General features: G+C 40.4%; 1 protein-coding gene across 1 annotated transcript; it reads left to right on the top strand.

Moving 5' to 3' along the window:
* Positions 1–4874: 4874 nt before the first annotated feature.
* RAG1 (recombination activating 1) lies at positions 4875–8048 on the top strand. The gene has a single exon (XM_062576280.1). It carries the CDS (start codon positions 4875–4877, stop codon positions 8046–8048), a length of 3174 nt encoding a protein of 1057 aa, XP_062432264.1.
* Positions 8049–10374: the final 2326 nt, after the last annotated feature.

Here is a 10374-nt window from a genome sequence, read left to right as displayed (position 1 = left end):
TTGCATCTGCTCTTTCAAGATAAGAGAAGATGTGATTTGCAGACAGCGATTTTGATTGATATCTGCTATTGCAGCCTGATCTGAGATGTTTTTGAAAAGGTCTCTCCAAATGCTAGTGAGTGAATAGTAAAAATAATCAGGTTGTTAGGAAGTCCAGGCAAAACAGGAAGAGCAGAAGAACTGGGTTCAGGAGTCATCAGATGCTTTCAGAGGTCAATACATACTTTACTCATGGGATGTTTGGCCTCAACTGTCTTAACAGAGAATAACGTCTTATGATTTCTGTTCCCTCTTATGCTGACACTCACGATCAGTTGTTAGTAGCGCTACACACTGCTCGGGATTTTGCCCGAGTCGAAGTTTCAATTTGAGCAAGGATATCAGGGTTTGGCCCTGAACTTGGTTTGTGTTCACCGAGCATTGCTTGTTTTGGTATGAATCATGAGGAGCTGTTGGCTGCTTGGGAGGTACGCAGCACAGCTCAAGCTACTGACTCAGGACTAACCTCATTTCTTTAAGTCTCAACATCTTATGGAAACTGGAAGCAAAGAGTTAATAATAGGAAGGGAATCCCCTCACTCTTTTTTAACCTCTAGCAAGTGCCAAATACTGGAACTTTTACTGCCCTTTCGCTAGTGTCACTTGGGCTGCTGCAGCATCAGTGCTGTGTAGGATGCTGCCAGGCATCCCTGTGTCATCTGAGCAAGCCAGGGCTGCAGCGAAGCACAGCAGCTCCCCGATGGCCTCCTTGTCAGGGCAGGGTGCTTAATAGATTTGGAAATCAAATTGGAATACATTCAGAAATAGTTTTCAATCCTGTAGAATCACAGAGTCTCTTGAGAAAGAACTAGATGATTTCCAGAGGTGCCTCCCAACTTCAGCCATTCTGTGACTCTGTGATTCTGCCCAAAATGCTCAGGTAGGTGTTTATGCTGTTATTGTCGCTACTGCTGGTTCCTATTTTTGGAGTGTGAACTTACATTCACTTTTGGGAAGACTTGATCAATAGCTAAAATTTGCTGCACAGTACTGTGTGTGGAGACTAAAATCTTTCATGTTGCTGTTTTGTGACAGAATTTTGTTTCTTTTTCACTTTGAGGCAGTTTCTGAGTCAGCTGATCTGTAGAAAACAACAGCCTTACATCTGTGCTTCGCCTGAACAGGGACTCTGCTGCTCACCGTCTGTGGCCGCTTGTGGCCCATAGTTGGTGTGTTATGTAAATAAGATACAAGTTATGCAAAATATGTAGCTAGTTTTCATATTTTTGATTTTTCCTCCTTGTCCAGGCTCTTCAAGACCCTGGACATACATCACCAGAGAGGTAGCATCCTTGAAAATGAGATACTGGTATCTGAAGAAAGGACATTTTGTGATCCCCATTGTCAGTTCATCCAAAAGCTGGAAGCTTGGCTGCAGGTGACCTGAGGAGCAGGACAGGGGGACAGTGGCCTTCAAGGAAATAGCTTTGGTGAGTGACAGTGATGTGACCGGACACCAGGTTCTCCTCTCTGATAGATAAGAGTAAAGAAACTTGCTCTGAAACTAGAAAGAAGAAAGCCAAATACAAAACTTTGCTTAAAATGCAGTGCAGGTGTTCCTCAGACAATAGTGTGTACTCATCTCAGAGCTCAGGGGTCTCACACAAGACATTGTTTTTTATGAATTTTGTGGTTAAGCCTCATAAATTGCCAGGTGCCACCTGGATCTGAGAGCTCCGTATTGTGCTGCATTGAAGCAACCTGTGGTTAGCACCAGGGTGGTGCTGGGAGCTGGGAGGGACAAGGATAAATGAGAAAAGCAGCACTGCAGTGACTTTGAAAAGCAGCGGGAACAAAGGAGGAGAGAGAGCACACACAAGAGCGAGCAGGTGAGCTTGGCATTTGGAACAAGCTGAACAGACGTTTCAGCAGCTCTGCAAGCTGACAGTGAGCTCAAGGTAGGCTGGCAGTACTAATGACAGCATCCCAGATGCTTGTAAGACAGCCGAGTGTTGATTCATTTTCCTGTTTTAATGTGCAGCTTGATGATTTTATTTTATATGTGCATCTTCACCTCAGAGGTTGTTTTGTTCACTTCAGTGAGTGTAAGTCTTCTTTGACATGAGTAAAAGTATTACAATCTTGCTCTTGTTCTGAAATAAATGAAATATTGTGAGCTGGAAAGAAAAGCGATTTCTTTTTCCTTTTCAAGATAAAAAAGAGGTGATATTAAACACAGACACAGCTGTCAGAGCCAACTAAATTGCCGTGGCTGGGGTTCCTGGCTGGGAGTCACTCTGTAAGGATCTGAACGGGGTGAACAGTGAGGAGGAAGATTGTTCGGTGTAACCCTCAATGACCCCGCGTTATAATTACAGACCAGAGGCAAATTTGGAATGAGTCACAGGAAATATTCCTGGCACTGGGAATATTTCTAGCTCTCCCAGGAGAGCTGCTGGAAACATTGCTGCCTGGGAGCTAGGCAATTCAAAGCGTTTGATGAACAGCCCATTGGCAACAATTATCTACTGCAAGAGGCGAAGGTTGGGTGACCGGAAGGGACTTCTTTGTCATTTATTTCTTCCAGGGGATATTCAATGAAAGAGGGGCGAAAAAAAAAAGACGTTTGGATTATTCTTTAGCAGAGGTAAACTCTGTCTGATTAGAACTGGAGACTAATAGCAAGAGTTACGCCATGGGCTTGGAGATAAGTGTGGCACGAAGATGACACTTAGTCACAAGTCTGGATGAGGAGAGAAAGTATTAAATGCTGTGCTCAAAATGTGCTCAGTGGTGGCTGTTTCTTTACAGTGAATTAGTCAGCAGCTCTGCTGAGGCACTGCTTGTGGTTTGGGAGATGCTGAAGATGCTGCTGCAGGCGGTGAAACTACACAAAATGGCATAGGGTATTATGCTGAAGGAAAAGATCTGTGGACAGCACAGGGCAACTAGATATCCAATTAGTTTGTAGGTAATCGAGTACATGTCTGTAGGAAAGCAGGACGATTCTGGGGCAAGCTGGTTATTGCTCCAGGGACAGACTTTACCAAGTCTGCTATGGGATGCTGCCATGAAAGGGAAACAGAGCACAGCTCTGAACACATCTGGGCACAACTGCCCATCACAGGTCTATGGAGAGCAGGATGCAGGCAAGCACGTTGCCACGCTTGATCTGCAAAGGATGGCAGGGGACCGCAGTGCAGACAGTGATATTTAGCAATATAGGCAGCTGGACAGAGCCACGCAGGCAGATGGGGACAGCAGTATGGGCAGCTTGTTCTCAGTGGGATGAAATGAAGAGAAGCTGGGAAGAAAATAAACCTTGATTTTTGTTGCCAAGGCCTAACGAACAATTTTGAAGTTAAACACAGCTCTTAAGGCAAGAGCTGAGCGGGCTGATACGTCATTCTGGAGCTGGAACTTATCAAAGCATGCAGTCCTTTCCTGATGGTCTCTGAAAGATGTGCTGAAATGTTGCTTTATGGAAAGGTTATAAATGAAATAATCTCAGAAGCATCCTGAGCATCATCCCTTTAGACCATGGACTGCATGTACGAAGGACACCTTCAGAAAAGACACAGAATAGACATTTCTAGCAGGTTAAGTGAAGTGCTGAGCAGGGATATAATCAGTTAAAGAAACCAAAACCGTACCACATAACTTCTGGTTAAAATTGTATAGCCTTAAAGTATAGTATATATTTGCAGCTCATACTAACCAGATTAGTAAACAAGAAAATACATTAGAAAAGGTAATTGAATCTTCTCTATACTATTTGTTTATTTTTGCACTTCTCATAGCTAGGTAGTGAAAAGTAGATTAGTCAGTTTTGGTTTTGTTTCTGCACAGAATTTTTTTTTTATAAGTTCTGCACAGATTTTTTTTTTTATAAGTCTGATGCAGTAGCACAAAGTTGCAGTGTTGAGGGTGAAAGTCTTGTATTTATACAATACCATATTCCCATGGCAACCACATTGTTATTATTTTTAGTTCTTTTTCTGTGAAAGCTAAAATTGTGGTCAAAAATGAACAATTATTTCAGCTTTCCAATATAAGTAATTCTTAAAAATAGAGTTCTCAGCAGGGTCCTTAAGCAGATGACTAACTTAAAATGTATAAATATTTTCTCTAGAGCAAATCTGCAGCTAGTATAAGTTGCTGTATCTCCTTTAAATTCAAGGGAACTATAGCATTTTGCATCAACAGAGGATACATTCCTCCAGCTTTAATGGAGCTACTCACATTCAGCAAGCATATGCTAGAGCACTTTGCAAAACTGAGGCCTGAAAAAGTCTACATTGGGATTAAGTAGCATGTGCTGCTCTGCCTGTATAGAATGGTGTGTGGGAGACACATTCAGAATCAAGGACCAAAGAGTGGTGAGAGAGTAGTGAAGAGTTAAAGATTTAAATAATATGGCATGAGACAGACAAAAATTTATCTTCCAGCCAACAGTCTCATTCAGTTTTGTATAAACTGAACTGCAAGTCATCAAACTTGCAGCCTGTAATTCTGTTGCCTGTAGTGGATTTACTTGTGGTAAGCTGAGTCAGGTGTGAGTAGAATGGAGCAGATTTGGATATTGGCACCTGATGACTACTCGCTGTATGTGCCTTGGTGTCCTAATAGATAGGTGCATGCCTCAGGGTCAAAGTCAAAATACATTCAAGTACTTACATGAGGTACTGAGCGGATGGCCCTCTCTGGACCTCTCAATTCGGTAGGTGCCATGGGTAAAGTAACTTACATTCAAAGCATTTTTCAGTCAAAGTGATTAGAATTGTTCTCTAAAAAAAAAGTGCTTTATGCACAGGCATCATTATTCATTTTGGAACATAAACTAACTTACAACTTTTCTCTCTTTCTCAAGTGACCTGGTTTCTACCAGACTGGATATGTCAGTAGCATCAGTCCATCAAAATCCAGTCCATCAGTCCAGTAGTATCAGTCCATCAAAAATGGACCTGCCTGAAGAAATTCAGCATCCATATACAAAATTTTCTGAATGGAAATTCAAGCTGTTTAAACTGCGATCATTTGAAAAAATACCTTCTGATGACTCCCAACGCGTAAGTAAGGATCAAGTAGAAGAGGTAGCTTCTTCAGACAAAAGCATTATAGTGCAAAAAGATGAAACAATTCAAAGAGGAGAAAAGTCAGTTTGGACACATATAGACTTAATGGGCAATAGACAGACACTTGAGAAAGATGCCAATGACATGAAAATACGAGACAATGAAGTTCATCAGAATAATCTGAAGCAACTTTGCCGCATCTGTGGAGTTTCATTTAAAACAGATTGCCACAAGAGAAGTCATCCAGTACATGGGCCAGTGGACAATGAAACTCTGTGGCTTCTGAGAAAGAAAGAGAAAAAAGCAACCTCTTGGCCAGATCTTATTGCTAAAGTTTTTAAGATTGATGTGCGAGGGGATGTTGACACAATCCATCCCACTCAATTTTGTCACAACTGCTGGAGTATTATCCACAGAAAATTCAGTAATGCCCTATGTGAAGTATATTTCCCTAGGAACACCACAATGGAGTGGCAACCTCACTCCCCAAACTGTGCTGTGTGCCACACTACCCACCGGGGTGTCAAGAGAAAAAGCCAACCATCCAGTGTACAGCTTGGCAAACGGCTGAAGACCATTGCAGAACGCACTCGAATAAACAAAGGCCTAAAGAACCAAGCACAGATAAAAAACAAAAACTTAATGAAAGAGATTGCCAATTGCAAGAAGATGCATCTCAGCACAAAGCTCCTTGCAGTTGACTACCCAATAGACTTCATTAAATCCATTTCTTGCCAGATTTGTGAGCACATTTTGGCAGATCCAGTGGAAACGACATGTAGACACTTGTTTTGCAGAACTTGCATTCTTAAATGTATCAAAGTTATGGGCAGCTATTGTCCCTCCTGCTGGTATCCTTGCTTTCCTACTGATTTGGTTAGCCCAGTGAAATCCTTCCTGAACATCCTTGATAGCCTGGGAATAAGATGCCCTGTAAAGGAATGTGATGAAGAGATTTTGCTGGGTAAATATGGCCAACACCTTTCCAGCCACAAGCTGATAAAAGAGCGAGAGCTTTACAGTCACATAAATAAAGGTGGCCGACCAAGGCAGCATCTCCTGTCTTTGACCAGGAGAGCTCAAAAACATCGTCTGAGAGAGCTAAAATCTCAAGTCAAGGCTTTTGCTGAGAAAGAAGAAGGAGGTGACATAAAGGCTGTATGCATGACTTTGTTCCTGCTAGCTTTAAGAGCAAAAAATGAACACAAACAAGCAGATGAACTGGAGGCTATAATGCAAGGGAGGGGATCTGGACTTCACCCTGCTGTCTGCCTGGCAATCCGAGTCAACACATTTCTTAGCTGTAGCCAATACCATAAAATGTATAGGACTGTAAAAGCTGTCACTGGCAGGCAGATCTTCCAGCCATTGCATGCTCTTCGTACTGCTGAGAAAGCCCTCCTACCTGGTTATCATCCATTCGAGTGGAGACCTCCCTTGAAAAATGTATCCACTAACACAGAAGTGGGTATTATAGATGGACTATCAGGGCTGCCACTCTCAATTGATGACTACCCCATGGACACAATTGCAAAGAGATTTCGATATGATGCAGCTTTGGTTTCTGCCTTGATGGACATGGAGGAAGACATCTTGGAAGGCATGAAAGCAAAAAAACTGGATGACTATTTGAATGGTCCCTTCACTGTGGTGGTAAAAGAGTCCTGTGATGGAATGGGAGATGTCAGCGAGAAGCACGGAAATGGTCCAGCTGTCCCAGAGAAGGCTGTTCGCTTTTCTTTCACAGTCATGAACATTGCTATAGTCCATGGGAATGAAAACATAAGGATCTTTGAGGAAGCAAAGCCCAATTCAGAGTTGTGTTGCAAGCCCTTGTGCCTCATGCTGGCTGATGAATCAGATCATGAAACTCTGACAGCGATCCTGAGCCCTCTCATTGCAGAAAGAGAGGCTATGAAAAACAGTGAACTGCTGCTTGAAATTGGAGGCATCCTGAGAACGTTCAAATTCATCTTTAGGGGTACAGGATATGATGAGAAACTTGTCCGTGAAGTGGAAGGGCTGGAGGCCTCTGGTTCTACTTATATCTGTACTCTCTGTGATGCCACACGCCTGGAAGCATCCCAGAATTTGGTTTTCCACTCCATAACAAGGAGCCACACTGAAAATTTGGAGCGATATGAAGTATGGAGGTCCAACCCCTATCATGAGTCTGTTGATGAGCTCCGTGACAGAGTGAAGGGTGTTTCAGCCAAACCTTTTATTGAGACAGTTCCCTCCATAGATGCATTGCATTGTGACATTGGCAATGCAACCGAATTCTACAGGATTTTCCAGCTGGAGATAGGTGAAGTTTATAAGAATCCTGATGCATCTAAAGAGGAGAGGAAGAGATGGCAATTGACTCTTGACAAACACCTCAGGAAGAAGATGAACTTAAAGCCTATGATGAGGATGAGTGGAAATTTTGCTAGAAAGCTCATGTCCAAAGAGACAGTAGAGGCTGTATGTGAATTAATAAAGTGTGAGGAAAGGCATGAAGCCCTGAAAGAACTGATGGACCTTTATCTGAAAATGAAGCCAGTGTGGCGGTCTTCATGCCCTGCCAAGGAGTGTCCAGAACTGCTGTGCCAGTATAGTTACAACTCACAGCGTTTTGCTGAGCTCCTGTCTACAAAGTTCAAGTATAGATATGAAGGCAAGATTACAAATTATTTCCACAAAACTCTTGCTCATGTTCCTGAAATCATTGAAAGAGATGGATCCATTGGTGCCTGGGCCAGTGAAGGAAATGAGTCTGGAAACAAACTGTTTAGGCGGTTCCGAAAAATGAATGCCAGGCAGTCCAAATGCTATGAAATGGAGGATGTCTTGAAGCATCACTGGCTATATACCTCTAAGTACCTCCAGAAGTTCATGAATGCTCATAAAACGTTAAAAAGCCAAGGCTTCACAGTTGATCCAGAGGATAGTTTAGGTGATTCCCTACCACTGGAAGGCTCCTTGGAAAGCCATGATTCAGGGGAATTTTAAATGTAATGAGTATTCAGAATTGAGTTCATGATGGTGTCTTCCTGTAAGGAGGCAGTTTCTTTTTCAGGCCTGTGGAGGTACGGGGAAGGTTGAAACTATCGTTTTTGTACTCCCTGTTAAAGATGCTGAGTGGAGTTTAATAAACATCCACTTCTGTTTGTGGTTTCCAGGAAAGGCAGCGCAGTGGAGCATTCACCAGGTGTTAGGTGAGGTGAAAGGGGAAGCAAATGGGAAAGAAGAGTCTTCCGTTTTTTATTGTGGTTTTAGGTTGTTGTTTGTAAGTGGAAAAGCCAAAGTAAAGAAGGTTTTATACAAAGCTGTATTGTGGAATATGATTGTGGATATGATTATGGAGAGTTACAACAGCTGATGAAAAAGTGAGCGTGGCTATACCTTCTGTTTGCATTTTATTTACTATTTTACTATTTACTTTTTAAGAGGGTATGATTATTTTATTGATGGTCCTCTGACTTTTATAAGTAAAGATTCAGCAGTGAGACTCTAGGATAATTGTTTTGAGATAAAGTTCAGGTATTTATATAAAATACTGACTAAAGATGCAAACTTTGATCTCAAAAGCTTTTAAAAATGCTATTTAACATTTACATTGGAGTACTGCCTAGGAGCAGTTAGTGGTCTCACCATACTAGTTTGCTATATGAAGATACAGGAAAGGTAGCTAGAATTTTTTAGAGATATTTTTACTGTAGTCCATTAAACTAAAATGCAAACCATTTTGTGCTCCTAAATCTGAATTTACAATATCTTGTTCTTATCTCGCTATACAAAGTACATTCAAACTCTGCTGTGTACCTTATGGTTTGACAAGCATTATAGATTTATATGGTATATTGTATAATTTTTATTAGTGCAATTTTATTGGGTGAATTCCTGGTGAATTAAGTGTATTGTATACTATGTTTTTTCTCATCAGGGAGATGTCACTTACTCTCACTGTCTCATTTTCCAGATCTGTAAAATGGGAATGATATTTATTAACCTCAAAGACAGTTTGCGTGAAAGATTAGTTAAAAGGTAATGCAGTGCCTTGAAATTACTCAATAGTGTGTTTCACATTATTACGGCAATGTTTAGTTAGCATTGCTCCAAACATCTTATGCTGTATTAAGCGCACTGTTATGTTGGTGGTATTTGCCTTTTCAAAGTGTAATGATATGACTGACAACTGCTTAGATCAGATGAGTTTGCACTTGTAATTCTTGCAGATAGTTAATGTAGATTTTTAGATAAAAATCTATAGATACAGATAAAAGGACTTACACACACACAGTTTACTTGCGAAGATGTGAGATTTGGCCACTAAATTATTCCTGCACGCATTATCTACATATAAGGGGCAAATCTAGACTTTGAATCTGCAAAGCGTTCCAGTGAAAACTTAAATTGAAGTTTGTGAGTTGACCACTGACTGCAAGCATGCTTACAGTTCGTTACACGGACCTGAACACACACTTAGGTGCTCTTGCTGGGTAAAACTCTATAGCCAAGTTTTGTTTTAAAATTTTTTTTAAATATGAAAATTATGAATTTCATTCAATCAAATATTTATGAAATACACTTAAAAGTACCTGACAGACTGGGAGCTATACCTCTAAATCACCTAGCCTTTTAGAACTGTACCTGTAGCTAAGGCATTATGCTGTCTGGAGAAATATTTTTGAAACAAGATTAAATAGACAGACCTAAAAGAATCCTTTTTTTTTTTTTTTGATGTGGCAGGAATTGATTTGTGAGTGTAAGTGAATAACAAACTTAAAGACATAGGATCTGAGGCTTTCTGTAGTAGTAGTCTCTGTTTCATGTTATTTACTGTATCTTTGAGAGTCTGATATTTACTCTTTATGGACAATGAAAAAATAGAGGTAAGTGTTAGTAATTGATATAAATATTAGTATTATGTCTTTCTTTTGATTTTTTAACTGAAATATTATTTTTTAAAGTCTTCTATAATTTAGAATTTATGTTTTAATACAGTTTCTTTAAACATAGTGTAATACTATGTCACAATTCTGGATTGGAAATAGTTAATGCTCTTTACTTAAAACATATATCCTAACACTTATTCATAAGAACTACAGTGCCTTTTGTATGGTTCACTATGTACATCTCCATTTACTGAGTGTTTATTTCCAGATTAAATGATTTCTTTCAACTGTTTGAATAAAACAAGTATTTCCCATAGAGTATAAATACCAGGCTTACATAAATAACATTCTTTACCAATAAATGGAGACAACAAGTACAGCTGTTTCCCATGGAGTATAAATATCAGGTATTCACTAAAGAGCATCCTTTATCAGTAAGG

The sequence above is a fragment of the Rhea pennata genome, chromosome 5, assembly GCF_028389875.1.
Source record: "Rhea pennata isolate bPtePen1 chromosome 5, bPtePen1.pri, whole genome shotgun sequence".
In the NCBI taxonomy this organism is placed as follows: Eukaryota; Metazoa; Chordata; class Aves; order Rheiformes; family Rheidae; genus Rhea; species Rhea pennata.
The sequence above is the reverse complement of the archived record's forward strand: the minus strand, read 5'-3'. Positions and strand labels throughout refer to the sequence as shown.

Bases quoted from the DNA above. Each gene is read 5' to 3' on its own strand.
- RAG1 (XM_062576280.1), top strand. From the start codon at position 4,875: ATGTCAGTAGCATCAGTCCATCAAAATCCAGTCCATCAGTCCAGTAGT.